The sequence below is a fragment of the Lepus europaeus genome, chromosome 19, assembly GCF_033115175.1.
Source record: "Lepus europaeus isolate LE1 chromosome 19, mLepTim1.pri, whole genome shotgun sequence".
In the NCBI taxonomy this organism is placed as follows: Eukaryota; Metazoa; Chordata; class Mammalia; order Lagomorpha; family Leporidae; genus Lepus; species Lepus europaeus.
In genome coordinates, this window is record NC_084845.1 from 61,050,576 (window position 1) to 61,070,183 (window position 19,608).

At 51.9% G+C, this 19,608-nt stretch overlaps 2 protein-coding genes across 9 annotated transcripts in view; one reads left to right on the forward strand and one right to left on the reverse strand.

The window, feature by feature from the left end:
* Positions 1-7,051: 7,051 nt before the first annotated feature.
* GABARAPL2 (GABA type A receptor associated protein like 2) lies at positions 7,052-19,539 on the forward strand. Its single transcript, XM_062177421.1, has 4 exons — positions 7,052-7,192; positions 7,526-7,581; positions 8,634-8,806; positions 18,933-19,539. The coding sequence occupies exons 1-4, from the start codon at positions 7,159-7,161 to the stop codon at positions 19,021-19,023; spliced, it is 354 nt and encodes a 117-aa protein (XP_062033405.1). The 5' UTR covers positions 7,052-7,158; the 3' UTR covers positions 19,024-19,539.
* Positions 15,360-19,608, reverse strand: part of ADAT1 (adenosine deaminase tRNA specific 1) — a 52,195-nt gene continuing 47,946 nt past the window's right edge. For 4 of the 8 annotated variants that reach the window (XM_062177412.1, XM_062177410.1, XM_062177411.1 and 1 more), the window contains exon 10: positions 16,057-16,378. In XM_062177412.1, coding sequence (XP_062033396.1) covers positions 16,132-16,378 — 247 coding nt within the window. In that variant the 3' untranslated portion in view covers positions 16,057-16,131. Of the gene's footprint in view, positions 16,379-19,608 lie in introns of all 8 variants that reach the window. The other 4 variants (XM_062177419.1, XM_062177418.1, XM_062177414.1 and 1 more) reach the window with 3 other exon arrangements.

Below are 19,608 nucleotides of genomic sequence, written 5' to 3' on the forward strand. Positions count from 1 at the left end.
GGTCTCCACGGCAACCGGCGGCGCCGGGAGGAGGACCAATAGTAACGGCGCGGGCCTCTAGAAGGGGCGGAGCTACCGGGGGAGGGGCGTGGTCAGCCCGTGGAGGCGTTGCGTGTTTTTCTTCGGGACGGCTGAGGACGTCTGAGTGGTCCACGCGGGTGCCCGCAGGTCGCACACGCGTGGCCTCGCTCCTCGACCTGGTCCTGGACGAAGGCCAAGGCCGGTTGCTCCGCCTCTGTTCTGTGGCTCTCGCAGCAGGACAGCGCACAGGACCCAAACCCGCGGCTCTGGGGCAGGCAGGGCCATTACTACGTGCACTGTTACCTGTGTTGGGTGCAGGTTCGGCTGCCGCTTTTAGAGGAAGCTACTAAACAAGATACATGTCTTTTTTAAAAGATTTATTTGAAAGAGTGACAGAGGGAGGCAGAGATCTTCCAACTGCTGGGAAGAGCCAGGAACTCCCTCTGGGTTTCCCACTTAAGGGAAGGGGCCTGAATATCTGGGCCATCATCTGCCTCCCAGGATGTCCGAGCAGAAAGCTGGACTGGAAGCCGACCAGCTGGGACTTGGCACTCCCCTCTGGGTCGTGTTGTGGTGCAGTGGGTTAAGCCTTTTTTTTTTTTTCCCTTAAGGTTTAATTATTTATTTGAAAGAGTTACAGGGAGAAGGGGAGAGAGATCGTCCATCCACTGGTTCACTCCCCAAATGGCCGCAGCAGCCAGGACTGGGCCAGGCCAAAAACAGGAGCCAGGAGCTTCAACTGGGTCTCCCACAGGGGTGCAGGGGCCCAAGCACTTGGCCCATCCTCTGCTGCTCTCCCAGGTGGAAAGTGGATTGGAAGTGGAGCAGCCGGGACTCAGTTGGCACCCACATGGGATGCTGGCCCTGCAGATGGTGGCTTAACCCGCTGCACCACAGCGCTGGCCCCAGGGAGTTAAGTCTTACTTCCCAAAGGTAACATTGGTTTATCGCTCAATTGATTGCCCACCGCCTTCTCTGCCAAGCCAGTATTTTGAACAGGGTGGAAGGATTTTTAAAACCTACGATCCAAAAGAAAGGAGAAGAAAAAAAAATAGGAGTAAACAAAAAAAAAAAAAAAAAGGAAAAGAAAAAAAAAATAGTAAAAGCAATGGTCCACAGCCAAGTTCTCCATCCAGAGGCCCTGAAGGCTCCAGTTGCAGGATCAGGAGTCAGTGTGGGGGCTGGTGCTGTGGCATAGCAGGTAAAGCCACCACCTGCAGTGCCAGCATCCATATGGGCACCAGTTCGAGTCCTGACTGTTCTACTTCAGATCCAGCTCTCTGCTATGGCCTGGGAAACAGTGGAGGATGGCCCAGGCCCTTGGGCCCCTGCACCCGCGTGGGAGACCCGGAGGAGCCTCCTGGCTCCTGGCTTCACACTGAGGCAGCTCTGGCCATTGTAGCCATCTGGGGAGTGGACCTGTGGATGGAGGACCTCTCTCTCTTTCTGCTTGTACCTTCCTGTAACTCTACCTTTCAAATAAATAAAATAAATATTCAAAAAAAATCAGTGTGAAGGTTTGTGCTTAGCAGCAGTAGTTGATGCCCTATTTTGAAAGCACCTAAGGCTGGTGCTGTGGCTCAATAGGCTAATCCTCCACCTTGTGGCGCCAGCACACCGGGTTCTAGCCTGGTCGGGATGCTGGATTCTATCCCGGTTGCCCCTCTTCCAGGCCAGCTCTCTGCTGTGGCCCGGGAGTGCAGTGGAGGATGGCCCAAGTCCTTGGGCCCTGCACCCGCATGGGAGACCAGGAGAAGCACCTGGCTCCTGGCTTCGGATCAGCGAGATACGCCGGCCGCAGCGGCCATTGGAGGGTGAACCAATGGCAAAGGAAGACCTTTCTCTCTCTCTCTCTCTCTCTCTCTCTGTCCACTCTGCCTGTCAAAAAAAGAAAAAAGAAAGAAAGAAAGAAAGAAAGAAAAAAAGAAAGAAAGAAAGAAAGAAAGAAAAAAGCCTAGAAGTGGCTTTCCCAGGAAGAGAACAGCTGCGAGGCTGCCAGCACAGGCCAACAGAAAGGGGTCGAGCCCTGTCCAGTGAAGAGAACCATTCCAGGGTCCTCACTGCAGTCCAAGCTGATAATTAATGTCACGAGTCATAATAATGATAGACCCTCTCCTCATCGTTGCTTGAAAGCTTTAGTGGGAAAGGGGTGCTCATATAGTTCTTTTTTTTTTTTTAAAGATTTTTATTTATTTATTTGACAGAGTTATAGACCGTGAGAGAGAGAGAGACAGAAAGAAAGGTCTTCCCTCTGTTGGTTCACTCCCCAAATGGCCGCTATGGCCGGTGCTGCGCTGATCCAAAGCCAGGAGCCAGGTGCTTCCTCCTGGTCTCCCATGTGGGTGCAGGGGCCCAAGCACTTGGGCCATCCTCCACTGCACTCCCTGGCCACAGCAGAGAGCTGGACTGGAAGAGGAGCAACCGGGACCAGAATCTGGCGCCCATATGTGATGCCAGCGCCACAGGCGGAGAATTAACCAAGTGAGCCACGGCGCCGGCCCCTGCTCATATAGTTCTTAGATACAGCACCTCTTTGTTAGATCTGTGGCATGGTTCTGCCGTATCTGTGAGTTAAGTGGACAACTTGCACCTACTTAAATAACCACTCAACGAAGGTGGTTGTGGAACCGATGGGCCTAGACTTCAGAGGGTAAGAAGGACGCCTGTGCTTCCAGGGTTTCTTCTTTCAACAGAAGGAACACACACCGTAGTAAGTCACTGCTGAGACAGGAGGAGGTGACTGTTAGGGATTCAGGTGTAGGAAATGCTTGCGTCTCCCCCGAGATGTCATAAACCTTGCAAAAGTAAATAGCAGCACTGGACAATAATGCAGCGTCCTGGCTTCCATGATTTAAAGCAGCTGGTGTTTGTGACTTTATTTCAATTCTTTTTTTTTTATAAATGAGATTTAATTAATTAATTAATTAATTTTTTTTTTCTTGACAGGCAGAGTAGATAGTGAGAGAAAGAGAGACAGAGAGAAAGGTCTTCCTTTGCCGTTGGTTCACCCTCCAGTGGCCGCTGCGGCCGGCGCATCTTGCTGATCCGAAGCCAGGAGCCAGGTTCTTTTCCTGGTCTCCCATGCGGGTGCAGGGCCCAAGGACTTGGGCCATCCTCCACTGCCTTCCCGGGCCATAGCAGAGAGCTGGCCTGGAAGAGGAGCAACCGGGATAGAATCCAGCGCCCCGACCGGGACTAGAACCCGGTGTGCTGGCGCCGCAAGGCGGAGGATTAGCCTGTTAAGCCACGGCGCAGGCCTAAGACAGAATATTACATTTTAACATGCCACTTGTTTGCGTGTTTCATGTCATTTTCACACAGTTAAGGCTGAGAACTGACTGCTCAGTTTCCACCTCCATACTATTCCTCATGTTTCATACAGTTTACCTCCAAGAACAGTCGTTCTCTTCAGGCTGGATGTCTTGATCACATTCCTCTCCTTTTCAGGAGCTTCTGCTCCGGGTCTCCGGAGTCAGCTTTGGAGTCCTCAGCACTGGCTTCCAGGCTGTCCAGCACTTCTTTCACCTTGGCACCCATCACTGTGCAGCTCCTCTTCCGCTGGGGGCCTTGTTTGTGTCTGGAGAGGAAAGGCTGCCCTCTGAAACAGGCACCGGCTCCTCTGTGTCCTCAGATTCACAGTCCCTGCGAACTCCTTCTCCCTAAGCCTCACCTGGCTTTGTGCTGGCCCCACCCCTTGCCCTGGCAGTGCCTCGGGTATCTGTGCGTGCACATCTCTCCAGCATTTTAACAACTCATCCTGCACGTCCTATAGGTTGTTAACGTGGAATCGCACGGATTCATTATCCTACTTCTCCTCCTGACCCCTCCTCAACTAAGCACCCCCTCAAGGACAGATCCAGTGTCCTTGGAACATTCCGTGGGCTCATTACAATGAGCCGAGAAGGCGATGGATGCCCCTCATCAAGGCGGCTCAGAGAAGCCATTTAGAAAGATGAACAGGAAAAACACAGCAGGAAAGTAGTAAGCATGGAAGACGGAAAGACAATGCTGGTCATCACTGGGACCATCGGGAGACATGCCTACGAGCTCATGAGCAGCGACCTTGCCCCTAAAAGGGTACTAGGCACCTCCACAGGGGACGTGATAAACACATCCCTGGGACTGTGACACAAATCCAGCTCGGTAGAGGCAAACAGAGGTCTTGAGTCCAACTTCTAATTCCTCCACTGATTTACTGACCTCAGTGTTTAATTTTTTATCTGCAAAATAGCTACTTTCATTTATTCTCTCATGATGTAGCTAAATTCATCCAGTTCAGTAGCTTCACATACTTCTTGCCTGAATTTCAGACTCCTAGGGCCATTCATCCATTCTCCAGCTTCACTTGGATGTGTCTCTTGGGTTTCTCATCTTTAATACGTCTAAAACTAAACTTTTGGGGCTGGCATTGTGACGTAGTGGGAAAAGCCACCACCTGTGATGCTGGCATCCGTAAGGCCGTTGGTTTGATTCCTGACTGCTCCAGTTCTGATCCAGGTCCCTGTTAATGGCCTGGGAAAAGAAACCAAAGATGGCCCAAAATCTCAGGCCCCTGCCACCTATGTGGGAGACCGGAAGAAGCTCCTGGCTCCTGGCTTCTGATCAGCGCAGCTCTGGTGGTTGTAGCCATCTGGGGAATGAACCAGCGCATGGAAGACCTCTCTCTGTCTGTCTGTCTGTCTCTCTGCCTCTGCCTCTCTGTAACTCTGCCTTTCAAATAAATAAGTTAATCTTTTTTTTAAAAAAAAGAAATAAAACCAAACTCTTGATTCTAATCCTGCATGCTAGCTCCACCCTATTTCGGTAAATGGCCATTCCATCCTTGAAAAAAACGTTGACTTTAACTTGCCCCTCACATCTCACAACCTGTCTGTCAGAAAATCTATCAGCTCTACCTTCAAAGTATATCCAGAGCACAAGTGCTTCCCAGCGTGTCCCCAGATACCATCTTGGTTTAATCCAACATGATTTTTCACCTGGATTTTCACAGTAGCCTCTTAACTATTTCCCTGCTTCCACCTTTACGCCCCCATAGTCTACTGTTAACACAGAAGCTAGCCTGGTCATTGAAAAAGGGAGATTGCATTATGCCTGTACTTAAAATCCTCCCCTGCTCATCTAAATGTAAATAAAATCCAAAGTTCTTTGCAAGAAATTCAAAGTTCACGCCGTGGCTTAACAGGGTAATCCTCTGTCTTGCGGCGCCAGCACACCTGGTTCTAGTCCCGGTTGGGGCGCCGGATTCTGTCCCGGTTGCCCCTCTTCCAGGCCAGCTATCTGCTATGGCCCGGGAAGGCAGTGGAGGATGGCCCAAGTCCTTGGGCCCTGCACCCGCATGGGAGACCAGGAGAAGCACCTGGCTCCTGGCTTCGGATCAGCACGATGCGCCGGCCGCAGCAGCCATTGGAGGGTGAACCAATGGCAAAAAGGAAGACCTTTCTGTCTCTCTCTCTCTCACTATCCACTCTGCCTGTCAAAAAAAAAAAAAAAAAAAAAAAAGAAATTCAAAGTTCCACAGTTGTGTTCTAGATGACTTTGACCCCATCTCCTCATTGTTTACTTGCTTTCAGTGGCAGGGCTTTTAGGGGCCCACAGAGCCCTCCATTGCTTTCCCAGGTGCATTAGCAGGGAGCTGGGTTAGAAGTGGAGCAGCTGGGACTCGAACCGGCCACCATATGGGATGCTGGCACAGCAGGCCAGGGCTTTAACCTCCTGTGTCACAGGGCCTGCCTTGCGGCAGGGTTTTTAGTCAGCACTCTATCCCACCATCACTGTCTAGTCATCTACTTCATTTCGTTCTTCTAACCAGCACTTGTTAGCACGTCACGTATTTATTTTTGGCCTTGTCTCGTGCGAATGTAGCCTCCATGGGAGCAGCGGTGTTGTCTGTTCACCGCTCTCTCCCTGGCGCCTTGGGCAATGAGTGTGTTTGTGTACCACAGCACCAGTGTCTAAGTATGAAACTCAGAGGATTTTCCACTTGGTTAACAAACAAGCCCTCCTCTGGCTGTTGAGACACACAACCGTAAACGCACAGAAATACTTGTAGACTGATCCTGCACTCCACAGCACCCGTGGGAATTCCATCTGTAGGAAGTGATGGATGACATTATTCAAAGACACAGGCCTCACAGATGCATCAGAAGCACAAGCATGTAGCAGGGGTCATGTGCCCAATTAGATGAATGTTCCGGTCCCATGTTCACCAGCTCATAAACAGATGGTGACCCAGGACACCCTGCCCTGATGACTCTGCTTGCAAGAAAGGAATCGCATCACTGAGAACCTCAAGGCTACGTGCAGGCAGGTGACACAGAGGGCCCGGCTGTGACTGCTAAGCCACTCCCATTGCCCAACAAGGAAACCTGCCCCGTGACCAGCACTCAGAGGAATTCCGGCCTGGCAGTCACCTCTAACTTCCCTGCCGGTGAAGGTTAAGGGATCGCTGTGTGGTGGCTGATGTCATACAAACATTTGTGACACCCTCAGTATTTATTCACGAATATGTATTCGTGGATAAAGGAAGGAAATGGGATTTCTGTATGAGTTCTGGACTCCAGGTAACCTAGCATGGCTGACCTCTGTGCAAGACCCCCTGGATGTCATCAGCTCCCCTCCCCACACACAGCCCTCAAGCTGCCAACACTCCCCTGTGCTGAGCCCCCCACCCCTCACCGCTGCAAACAATGCCCCCCAAACTGGCAACGCCCTAACGAGAGACCACTCTTCTGTCACTCATATTCCTAAATACCCTTCTGGGCATCACCGACTCCCCCTATGAACAACCCTGAGAGCCCTCGCCTCTCAGCCACGCCCCCCAAAAGCCTTCCGCATCAGACCTAGCCTGCCCTGGCGCCCCACCCCGTCACAGGTCCTCCAGCAGTCCTCCCCCCACCCAGGAGCCAGCAGCCCTCCAGACACCCGGGCCACCAGCGCCACAGCCCGCTCTCCCCCTGCGCCCCGAGTGCGGCCCCGCCCCCTAGAGCGGCGCCGGAAGCCCCGCCCCCTGCCAGTTGCTAGGCTCCGGCAGCCGGAAGTCCCGCCTGCCGTGTAGTCGCTGCCGTCGTTGTTGTTGTGGTCGGTTCGCTGAACTCCGCGGCTCCCGAGAGCCGGCTGCGTCCCCTCGCCGCCGCCGCCATGAAGTGGATGTTCAAGGAGGACCACTCGCTCGGTAAGCTCTCGGCCGCCGGCCGGGGCCCGCGGGGAGTCGGGGCGGCGGGGGCCCCCTCCCCCACTCGGGCCGCCCTGGGCCGGGCCGGGCGGGGCAGGTGCTGCGCTCCGGGCGCGGGTCGCGGGGGCCCGGGCCGCGGGCAGCCGCCCCCTGGCCCGGTGCGGCCCGGTGCGGCCCCTTCTCCGGGAGCCGGGGGGCGGAGGACCGCGCTCGCGGAGACAGCCGGACGAGGGCCGGGGCTTGCGCAGGTCGCCGGGGGAGGAGGCCCGCGAGGGCCTGGGGCCCGGCCCGGCGGGCAGGCGCCGCCGTCAGCCCGGTGTGTTTCTCTCGCAGAACACAGATGCGTGGAATCGGCGAAGATCCGAGCGAAATACCCCGACCGGGTCCCGGTGAGTGTGGGACTCCCCGCCCCCTCGCCCAGGAGCGCCGACCGGGCCCAGCTGTGCAGCCCTGGACGCGCTGAGGCTCCGGACCCCGCTTGGCGTGGCCGGCGGCCCCCCGCCCAGGGTTGGGCGGTCGGGCGGGGTGCGAGGGGCTGGGGCTGGTGCTGTTCAGGTGCCTCAGTGCTGAATCTCCCGATCTAGGCCAGCGAGCTGTCTACAGCCCCAGGGCTCCCTGGCCAATTACGTAAGGAACGATGTTCTAGGACAGGGCAACAGGTCACTGCCACTTTTGGGAACGGTGGCCGAGGGAATCGCCGTGGTCCTGGAAGCGGCCCTTCGGTTTCGGGACGTCGCATGTTTCACTTTGCGTCTCGGGTTCGCGGACTTCTGGTTCCTCTTACGCACAGGGACCATGTCATCTTGCCTGACCGAAGTCGCGGCCCAGCTGCGGGGAGTCCCTTCTCCCGGGTCTCCTTTTAATCAGTGATGCGTTCGCGCCTGTAGTTTGTGGTCCGTGTTGGTTTGGAAAGGCCGTCAGGGCCTGTTCTTGCATCTCTTCGCTTGCGTACAGTTCCCCTGGGGAGGGCACAGACCTGAAAGCTGTCCAGAGAAGCAACAGGCCACCCGAGGAGCCTGCCAGGCAGCCCAGCAGCGCATCCGTGCTTGCCTGCTGTGTCCGTGGGCCCTCAGCTCTGTAGCGTGGAGGTGGGTCCATTCTGGGGTCCTGAAGGAAGAGGCTGTACAGGAAACACCCACCAGGTATGCTCAGATCTGCCCAGATGAGATGCTGAAAGCCTTGGTAGCTGTTTGTTGGGCATGCCGCGATCAGGATGAGAGGCTTAATTGACCACAGAGAAGCACTTACTGTTTCTCCGTGATAGATGTGTAGCAGCTCCTAACGTCCAGAGCGTGTGGCTGCTGGAGCCAGCGGGGTCTGGCCAGGCTCGGCAGTTTCCCACCCACCGCCTTGCCCACACTCTGCCCATCAGCGCCCCGCCAACGTGAGGGAAGAGCCTCACGGGAAGAAACCCAGCCTTGACTTCTCTTTACTTTCCCAGGTGATTGTGGAAAAAGTCTCAGGCTCCCAGATTGTCGACATTGACAAACGGAAGTACTTGGTTCCATCTGACATTACTGTGGCTCAGTTCATGTGGATCATCAGGAAAAGGATCCAGCTCCCTTCTGAAAAGGCCATCTTCCTGTTCGTGGACAAGACGGTCCCACAGTCCAGGTGAGAGGCACTGGCCACGTAGACCTCTGAGGGGGATGTCTGCTCGGCTGCTTAACTCGACCCAACCTTGGGGGCCTCGGGATCTGACTGGAATCTGGGTTTTATGGTCCCTGACACCAGGAGCGCCCGGGAAACAAGAAAGGGCTGCAATAAATGGGAGTGCACTTTGGATTAAGAAAATAGAATGAAGCCTAGACTGAAGAAAAAGAAAGAAAGAAACCCAGCTCAGCCACCCAAGAATATTGAAAAATAGTCGAGCACGCACGTCGGCGTAAGCCGTAGGTAGAACGAGGTTTCTCCACGGGACTGATGCAGTCGCCCCTGCTGCTCTGTCAAGAGCTCTGGGCCCTCCTGGGCTCAGCTTCAGTTAGTCACCTGCTTGCTTCCCTTCAGTTCCGTCAGCTCTTTGCCTTGGTGAGACTAGCGCCCAGCCCCAGCACTTCTGGCCCCAGTCCATGACTTCTTACCCCACACTTGATGCAGCCACTTGCTCATTTGAGAATTTTATTCTTACAAGTGTGTTTATAAACACGAGGCACGTGACGTGCCTGATGAAATGGCTGCTGTTCAGTGAAGGCTGTGAGGTCTCTTGATGCACTTTTGCCGGCCTTGGCACCTCGTGCTTTGACTGTCAGAGTGCTGTGCTGCCTGGAAGCCGCCCTTGGGATTCAGTTGTAACTTGGGGCCTGAATCTAGGCAGGACTGTCACAGTTCCCCTTTTTGGTATAATTGACAGGCCAGGCCTCAGTCCTCTTGGAATGGGGCACAGGGACTGGCTCAGCCTACACTCCTGGTCACTCCATTGCCTTTACTGATTGGGCACTTCCAGGTCTGGAGCCAGATTCTGGACCCCACCTTTTTGCTGAATATGAGTTCCTGGCCACATCTTCCCTTAGTGACCCAAACAAGGTTTCCTTTGATGTCCTGCAGAGTAGTAATTCTAAAAACTGAAGCTTTGAGATGCCCTAGGAACTAGACCAGTGTCGCTAAAATGCGTTCCTTTTAAAAATCTGAAATACCCAGAAGAGGCCTAAGCCAGATTCCAGACCTTATTTCTGCTACAGCTGGAACGCTCTGGCTTTGGTCTTACTTCCTCCTTCCTGATCTCCACTTAGCTCTGCTTCCTAGTGCTGGTAGCGAGGCAGAGCGGGGAGAAATGGAGGCCTCTATGCTAAGGCCAGCATCCAGCTTGAGGAGCACCACTGGTGCTGGGCACCACTGGTCTGCTACCTCTGAGGGATCTTGTCACTGTCGGTTCTTCCTTGCGGGCCTCTGGGCACTGTGTTCCTGGGTGTACTCCTCCTCAGGGGAGAAAGCCTTGGGCAGCCGTGGTCACTCAGCTTCCCTTAAGGTAGCGGAGGAGGCGAATCTTCCTGAGAACCCTGCGACTCCTGCAGTCTTGCTGACCCTGTGTTTCCTCCTCGCAGGGGGTGGTGGCTTAGTGGGGGAAGTAGGAGCCTGGGCTGCGACAGTTTATTTTCCTTGATTCTGCGTCTCTAGTACCTGAAGGAAATGAAGCAGGCTTCTGGAGACATTAAGCTTACTCCGAGGGCTCCACAGAAGTCTAGCAATTAAAATGGCTACGAGTCTTACCAACTGCTCCTCCCCCTGTACCCCTGAGGTATAAATAGAATTGGAAATGAAAAATGTTTCTCAGGGCTGCTTCACGGCCAGTTTTTCACCCCATTTGCCTTTCTGACCTGCGGAGAACCCACCCTGAAACTGAGTGCGGTAGACTGCTGTCAGGATTTTAGGACAAACCTGCCAGGAGCCCAGATCCTACCCTGCAGGAGTGAAGGGTGTTTGGAGCCACCGCCCTTCTGCCCAGCCCCTCAGCACTTCTGGCCCCAGTAATGACTTCTCACCCCGCACCGATGCAGCCACTTGTTCATCTGAGGATTTTATTCTTACAAATTTGTTTATAAACAAAAGAGGCATGTGACGTCATCAGGCTATATGCAAATATAATTACCCCTTAGCAACACAGGGTGCCAGGGTCCCCTTCAAGTGTGACTCAGCTCCTCCTCCTCCCCCGCTCCCCCCAGGCAGTTAGCGGCCTCCACCTCAGCTCTTCCAGCCCTCCTTAGTGGAGAGAGGAGCTTCCTTAAACCTCCTCCCAGTGCTTGTCGTCTACCGAGAGCGTGGGGAAGGTCAGAGGAGAGAAAGGGTGTATCCAGACCTGTGAGCCCATCCCTCCCCTCACTGGCAGGTCTGCACGAGGATCACTTATGCCTGAGCCAGAGGCAGTGACTTCGGGTATTTCTGCTACAGAGGGACACAGGTGCTCGCCGCATAAATGTCACGTTACTGTGAAGGTAGTATGAAATGTTGATTCTCGAAACAGAGGCCGAGGCAAATCCCTGTTTCACTTCCTTGATTCAGAGTTCTTGTTTTGCTGTAACTGGGGGGAATCTCAACTGCCTTTCCCTTCAGCATTGCAAAGCTGAATTCTCTGCCTAGATTCCCGCATCAGAATCAGGTGAAAACCAGAAGGGGAACTGTGCCTTGGTACAGACGGAACTTGAGAAAGAACACCAGTGTACAAGGATCCCAGTTGTGGCCTTACAGGGAACCCAGACCTAGTCTTTGGTCTTTCGTTTAGAATGCAGATAAGAGTCCTGTTGCTCCCTTGTTTAGAAAAGAAACTGTAGTATATTACTAAAACAAAATCTCCAGGATGTTATAATTTGACATGGGGAAACCTGTGATGTTTAGCTGCTTCTCAATCTTAAGACTTTTTTTTTTTTTAATTTATTTATATGAAAGTCAGAGTTACACAGAAAGAGAAGGAGAGGCAGAGAGAGATAGAGAGGTCTTCCATCCGCTGGTTCAATCCCCAGTTGGCTACAATGGCCAAAGCTGTGCCGATCAGGAGCCAGGAGCTTCTTCCTGGTGTCCCAAGCAGGTGCAGAGGCCCAAGGACTTGGGCATCTTCTACTGCTTTCCCAGGCCATAGCAGAGAGCTGGATTGGAAGAAGAGCAGCTGAGACTTGAACCAACGCCCATATGGGATGCCGGCACTGCGGGTGGCAGCTTTACTTGCTACACCACAGTGCTGGCCCCAAGACTCCAGTCTTAAATATGGCCTTGTGTTTGGGTGCAGCAGGTTAAGCTGTGGCTTGTGATGCTGGCATATGTGCCGGTTCAAGTCCTAGTTACTCTGCTTCCAATCCAGCTTCCTGCTAATGCTCCTGGGAAGGCAGCAGAATATGGCCCAAGTGCTTGGGCCCTTTTCCCCCATGTGAGAGACCAGGATGGGGTTTCTGACTTTTGGCTTTGGCCTGGCCCAGATCTGGCTGTTGAGGCAATGTGTGGAGAAAACCAGTGAATGAAGGATCTCTCTGTTGCTTTACCTTTTAAGTAAATCTTTAAAAGAGGGCTTAAGTAAAAGGATGTCATATATTATAGTCCATCTTTTATATTTAGAAATGTGCTGGCCGGCGCCGCGGCTCACTAGGCTAATCCTCTGCCTGCGGCACCATCACACCAGGTTCTAGTCCCAGTCGGGGCGCTGGATTCTGTCCCGGTTGCCCCTCTTCCAGGCCAGCTCTCTGCTGTGGCCTGTGAGTGCAGTGGAGGATGGCCCAAGTGCTTGGGCCCTGCACCCCATGGGAGACCAGGAGAAGCACCAGGCTCCTGGCTTTGGATCAGCGCAGTGCGCTGGCCACAGCCAGCCGGCCGCAGCAGCCATTGGAGGGTGAACCAACAGCAAAGGAAGACCTTTCTCTCTGTCTCTCTCACTGTCTGCTCTGCCTGTCAAAAAAAAAAAAAAAAAAAAAAAAGAATAAAGAAAGAAATGTGCTTAAATCAGCACTTTCGAAAATTTATAGGTAAATACCTTTTCAATAAGTTTATATTTTAAAAATCTGGTAAAAACAACCAACTAATAGTTAATCTTTATATTTTACAATCTTCAGGCCCGCATTCACTTTTACTTTGTGGCTAGTGCCTTCCCAGGACCCATGGTAGTGGTCCTTGGTCTCTTCCTCACCCAGCCCCCTTGCTCTGCTGGCAGAGAAGTCCAGGTTGAGAGGAAACCTATCAGCTCCTCTGCAGATGGCTGGCCAGATGTGCTCCCCGGCGCAGCCAGCTCAGCAGTCAGGCAGGGCGCACAGCCTCCATGACTTGTCCTTGGTCAGAGCCAGGGCTCAGGTGCCACAGGATCGTAGGTCAACCTCTCATAATTCACAGAATTTTGAGTAGCAGAAAACTAGTGTTTGCCCTGAGCAATGTGGTCATTCCTGGAGATGGTGCCTACTTACATTTGTGGTTTTTATTGGTTAGTTTCCCCATTGGAGACATGGTTTTTCCTGGATCCATGTTACCTTGAATGGAGTAGGGGAGAGTACGGTTTTAGGGGGCAATTTAGGTTCACCTCACTTAATACGTCAAGGGCCTCTCACTTCAGATAGGCTTCATGGTTTAAACCTGCCATTGGCTTTCCCCTTTCTTTCATTAGACCAGAGTTTGGAAGGAGGCAGTGTTTGCAAGAGTCCTTGGTGTCACAGTGTGGAGTGGGCATTAGTACGGGGGTCAGAGGCCATTTTTCTGTCTTCTCCAGCCACCTCCTGGTAACACAGAGCTGCCCCTGCCTCAGGCCCTGGGGCATTCCAGCAGCGCTCTGTGGCCTGCCCGGTGCCGTGTGGCTCAGGCCTTAGGATTCTGAGAGGTTTGTAGAATGTGTCTTAGGCTGGCACACCAGCTGCCTGCTGACTAGGGTCACATCTTGGTGGCCCCCTTCCACGCCTACATGCACTTGAGTATGCGGCCCAGCCCCTTCTGGCTCCAGGCCAAGTCAGTCTGACTGCATGTATGTGGTCCAATCCCTTAAGTGCTAATTTCAAACCAGTACACTGTAGATGTTTCATGGCGGTCAGTGAAACCTGAGTCTGGCAGGTGTTCACCACTGCCCAGGGATATCCCTAAAGTAAGGACACAGTGCTGCTGGCAGCTAAGTGAGGTTTCCACATGAGGTTGAGGACAGAAAAGAAGGGTTTGGGCCGGCGCCGTGGCTCAACAGGCTAATCCTCCGCCTTGCGGCGCCGGCACACCGGGTTCTAGTCCCGGTCGGGGCACCGATCCTGTCCCGGTTGCCCCTCTTCCAGGCCAGCTCTCTGCTGTGGCCAGGAAGTGCAGTGGAGGATAGCCCAAGTGTTTGGGCTCTGCACCCCATGGGAGACCAGGATAAGCACCTGGCTCCTGCCATCGGAACAGTGCGGTGCGCTGGCCGCAGTGCGCTACTGCGGCGGCCATTGGAGGGTGAACCAACGGCAAAAGGAAGACCTTTCTCTCTGTCTCTCTCTCACTGTCCACTCTGCCTATCAAAAAAAAAAAAAAAAAAAAAGAAGGGTTTGGGGCTCTTTAAGTCATTAGGCATACCATCTGGTAGCTGAGTTACAGGATCTGAAGGAAAGAGCTAAGACCGTGCTATCTAGTGCTACAGTGGCTGGCAGCAGTGACCCTAGCTGGGAGCTGGACAGCTGGGTGACTGTGTACACATTTGTACACCTGGGAAGCGCTGTTCTCAGGAAGACTCTGCAGGAGGTACAAGGACTCCACTGATGCTGGGTCAGTAGAACACGGTGGGAGTTAGCACAGCTCGGTGGTTAGAAGGTCTCCTGGTCTTGTAGCCTGGGGTGAATTATTTAATTCATCTATGCCTTAGTTTTCTCACCTGCGAACTCTGGATTACAACAGTGCCTACCTTGTAAGACTTTTGCAAGGATAAAGTTAGTAGATATAACACACAGCAGTGCCTGGCACCTAAGTGTTTGCTATTGTAATTAGGATTTTTATTATTAGCTTCTCTAGCTGCCAAGGTACTGCTTAAACAAGCTGATACACTCAATTTTTTTTAAAAATGTTAGTCTCATTGAGTTTTTTTTGTTTTTTGATTTATTTATCTGAAAGGCAGAGTTACAGAGGAAGAGGCAGAGAGAGAGAGAGAATCTCTTCCACCCGCTGGTTCACTCCGAAATGGCCATAGCAGCTGGGGCTGGGCAGACCCGAAGCCAGGAGCTTCTTCTGGGTCTCCCACATGGATACCGAGGCCCATAGACTTGGGCCATCTTCTGCTGCATTACCAGGCCATAGCAGAGAGCTGGATCAGAAGTGGAGCAGCTGGGTCTCAAACTTGCACTCATGCGGGATGCCGGCGCTGCAGGCAGCTGCAGCTGCTTTACCCAGTACACCACAGTGCCAGCCCCTCAACTTTTTCTTAAAAGACAGTGGAATCTAGGCCGGCGCTGTGGCTTAACAGGCTAATCCTCCGCCTTGCAGCGCCGGCACACCGGGTTCCAGTCCCGGTTGGGGTGCCGGATTCTATCCCGGTTGCCCCTCTTCCAGGCCAGCTCTCTGCTATGGCCCAGGAAGGCAGTGGAGGATGGCCCAAGTCCTTGGGCCCTGCACCCGCATGGGAGACCAGGAGAAGCACCTGGCTCCTGGCTTCAGATCAGCACGATGCGCCAGCCGCAGCGGCCATTGGAGGGTGAACCAACAGCAAAAAGGAAGACCTTTCTCTCTGTCTCTCTCCTCACTATCCACTCTGCCTGTCAAAAAAAAAAAAAAAAAAAGAATCTATGACCCACAGACTTTGCCCTCCAACCAATGCCCTTAAAATAAAAAAAGAAAAAAAAAAGACAGTGGAATCTAAAGGTAGAAAGGCATGAAGGCCACATGATATGTGTCCTCTTTCCTACCAAGGATCAGGGCTCGGATCTCAGCCTGCCTTAGTATCATCCCAGCTAGGGAGTCTGGGACAGGCCCCTGGTGTTTATGAAGCCCTTTAAGGATGTCTGCGTTAGCAGTGGGACTTGAGTCATTGCCCTGGGGCTTCCAACTTGTCAGGAAAAGAACAGAAACTTAGGGGCTGGTGCTGTGGCATAGCAGGTTAGTGTCCTGGCCTGAAGCAGCGGCATCCCATATGGGCGCCGGTTCTAGTCCCAGCTGCTCCTCTTCTGATCTGGCTCTCCGCTATGGCCTGGGAAAACAGTAGAAGATGGCCCAAATCCTTGGGCTCCTGCACCCGTGTGGGAGACCTGGAGGAAGCTCCTGGCTCCTGGCTTCAGATTGGCACAGCTGTGTCCGTTGCAGCTATCTGGGGTGTGAACCAGTGGATGGAAGACCTCTCTGTTTCTACCTCTCTTTGTAACTCCTTTCAAATAAATAAAATCTAAAAAAAAAAAAAAGAACAGAAACTTACTCAAATGGAACCAGACTTATCACAAGCACACATGTCTACTACTGCTAATTGCTACTCAATTGATAATAGTTGAGGTGAGGTATTAAGATAGCTGTCATTGGGGCCGGCACCGTGGCTCACTTGGTTAATCCTCTGCCTGCGGCACTGGCATCCCTTGTGGGCACTGGGTTCTAGTCCCGGTTGCTCCTCTTCCAGTCCAGCTCTCTGCTGTGGCCCGGGAGTGCAATGGAGGATGGCCCAAGTGCTTGGGCCCTGCACCCACATGGGAGACCAAGAAGAAGCGCCTGGCTCCTGGCTTTGGATCGGCATAGTTCCAGCCGTAGCGGCATTTGGGGGGTGAACCAGCGGAAGGAAGACCTTTCTCTCCGTCTCTGTCAAAAAAAAAAAAAAAAAAAAAAAGCTGTCATTAAGGTCATCCTGGACACTTACTCTAAGTGGGATAGAGTGGGGGCAGCAGCTGTAGCTGTTTTCCCATTAGCCTTATTCCTAGGAATGTAGGCATTCCCAAACTCCATGTGGGAATCTTGGCAGCCTCAGCTGCTTGTTCAAACTTTTCTGCTAGTTGCTGGCATTTCCCCACTTCCTGGCTTGTGCCCCTACTTCCTACTCATGTAGAAGTAGGTGTCAGGCTTCTCTTTCTCTACCTGCTTACACACGGGCTCATCTGGGCACTTAGAAGCACACTGATGCCTGGGTATGCCTCCAGAGATGGTGATTGGACTGGTCCAGGCTGGAGCTCAGGCGTGATGTTAAAGCTCCCCAGTGGCTGTGAAGTGCAATGGTTGAATCCACCGTTCTAGCTCTCGTGAGCACGGGCTCCTCCCTCTACATGTAACTTCAACATCTAGTAGCTACATTAAAAAAGTAAAACTGGGTAAAATTAGTAAATTTTATTTAACCAAAATTTTGTGATTTCAGCATGTAACCAGTGGAGATATTTTGAATCCTTGTGTGTGATTCACAAAGCACATCCAGTTCATATGAGCCCCATTTCAAGTCTGAACGTAGCTGGCAGCTGCTGAGCTGGACAGCGATGCCACAGGACATTTCTACCAATAGACACTTCTTTTAGATGGTGCTGTTCAAGGGGGCTGATATTTCACAAATTGTAGGTTAAGAAATGCTCGCAGGGAGCACTCGGTTTCTTGCAGAAGATGCCGAGGGCAGGCCATTTTGTATTCACACCCCTGCGTTGTTACTTAATAATTCATCTGCCCACACAGCCATCCAAGCTAAACTTGCAGAGGAGGCAGGGAGAATAGGAAAGGAAAAGCTCCCCCTTTCTAGGCGTGACCTGAGCGCCTGTTCACATGTTGGTCCCACCCCCAGCCCCCCAGGAGTAAAGCAGCACGGTGGGGCAGTCATTACCAAGCTCCTGACCCCTCTGATCCTCCCTCTGGCCTTGGTTTACTGAGACCTGGATGTTATCATCAGTCTTCTGGGCTGGTGACTCCAGACATCCTGAGCCAGCTCTCGGATTGGACCTCTCACTGCTACTTCTGGTTCATCTCACCACTCTTGGTCACGCTAACATTTGCCACGTGCTCATTTCAAGTAGTATAATCACGTGGCCAGGGCTCGCACAGGCTTCCCAGTGTTACTAGTCTCACTCTGGATCACTCCGTTTCATGGCAGAGCTCGGTTAGGTCTCTGCTGCAGTCTGTTTTACAGTTAGGGAAAGCCAGCTTTCTCACCCACACGTGTGTAGCTGTGGCGTGTCTATTTCTGGATCTCAGATAAAATGGAATTTTTTTTGCATGATATGTGAAGGAATTAACTTTTCTTTGGTGATGCTGATACATATTTCTGAGGGTGCAGGGGTTTGGGCCCAGGAGATTCTACAGGAGTGACCCCACTACTGCCGATCATATAAAGGACAGATTGTGAATGTTCAGTTAAATCGGCTGAAGAAGACAGCTCAATATATTCTCCCTTACCAGGGTTCTTCACCCACACAGGAATGGCCTCTTGGGCTCTTCGTTATGCTTAGTTGTTGTTTGTTGTTTTTTTTTTTTTTTTCCTTTTTCCCTAAGTCCTTGTCATTTAAAAGGCATTCAGGAGAGGTGGCCATTATGGTGTACCTGCTCCAAAGCTGCCCCTTGAGATGCCTGCATCCTGTATTGCAGTACCTGGGGTTGACTTCTGGCTGCTCCATTCCCGATTCAGCTTCCTGCTAATGCACTTGGGAGGCAGCAGATGAATGCCTGTTATCCACATGAGAGACCCACTTGGAGTTCCTGGCTCTCAGCTTTGGTCTGGCCCCAGACCAGGCTGTTGCAGGCATTTGGGGAGTGAACCAGCAGATGGAAGATCTCTTCTATCCTCTGTCACTCTGCTTTTCAAATATGTAAATAAAAGGCATTCAGGAGGAGGCATTTGGCTTAATTGTTGAGACATCTGTGTCCCGTATCAAAGTGCATGGGGTCCGTTCCTGACTCCAGCTTTCTGTCAGTGTAGACTCTGGGAGGCAGTGGTGATGGCTCAAGTAACTGGGTTCCTGCCACTCATGTGAGAGACCTTAATTTTGTTCCTAGCTTTGGCAATGGCCCAGGTCAGGACATTGCAGGCATCTGGGGAGTGAACTAGTAGATAGGAGGTCTCTTTCTCTGCCTCACAAAGAAAGAAAAAAAAAGAAAAGAAAAAGAAAATTTAGGCGCTAACCAGAACCTGTCTACTGCTGGCTTTATAGGATTTGCTTAATGTTAGGGTGAGTGGAATGTTTCTGGGCTGGAAGATAGAAACTTTGATCCTGGCATCACCTCTGGATTCCTAATTTATCCCCAGGCTCTACAGGGCTCTACTTCTCTTTTGTAAAACAGGATTATGGGCCACATTCCTTTTACTACCTACACTGAAGATCAAGTTCCTTATCCCTGACACCTGGACCCCGGTTTTCAATGATGTTTTCTGTTTTTCTCTTTCAAGCCTAACCATGGGACAGCTTTATGAGAAAGAAAAAGATGAAGATGGATTCTTGTATGTGGCCTACAGCGGAGAGAATACTTTTGGCTTCTGAGGGCCAGTGCTGGGTTAGGTGCACCGTTCCTGCTTGTGTATCTTGTAAATAGCCGGCCATTTTCAGTTAAACCAGACCTCTTCACATAGACCTATTAGTGCATTTGTAACTGGATTTATTTCTTAATATATTGGAAGGTTTTGTTTCCTTAGATTAGTAAATTATCATACAGAGTTTTATTTTGAGTTTTTCTTTTTGTGCACTGTCCTCATGGCTGTACTGTCCAGGGAACGTGTTCCTCTGGGCATCGTATTTAATGAAGATATTTCCATACTGAAATGAGGTAGGTGCTGTATTAAAGTGAAAGGGAAGGAGATGCTGCATTTACTCTGGATTATGTTTGAAGTGTTAGATGGCTAAGTAGTAAAAGCATCCAAATTAAATCCTTAGCAATCAGAACACTTGCTTCACTAGATTTTGCCAACTGCCAATCATGTTGGACTGAGCTAAACCTGTTCCTCTTTCTGAAACTATTAAGGTAAATAATTAACAATAAAATTTCCTCTTATAAAGGCATTGCTGTGTGACCATGTCCTTTATTCACCTTCATTGGCAGGGGTGAGAGAAGTGGCTTCTGCATCTGCC

Coding starts and splice junctions, on each gene's coding strand:
- GABARAPL2 (XM_062177421.1), top strand. CDS start 7,159: ATGAAGTGGATGTTCAAGGAGGACCACTCGCTCG. Junction 7,193..7,525: donor CAAGGAGGACCACTCGCTCG/GTAAGCTCTCGG, acceptor TTTCTCTCGCAG/AACACAGATGCGTGGAATCG. Junction 8,807..18,932: donor AAGACGGTCCCACAGTCCAG/GTGAGAGGCACT, acceptor TTCTCTTTCAAG/CCTAACCATGGGACAGCTTT.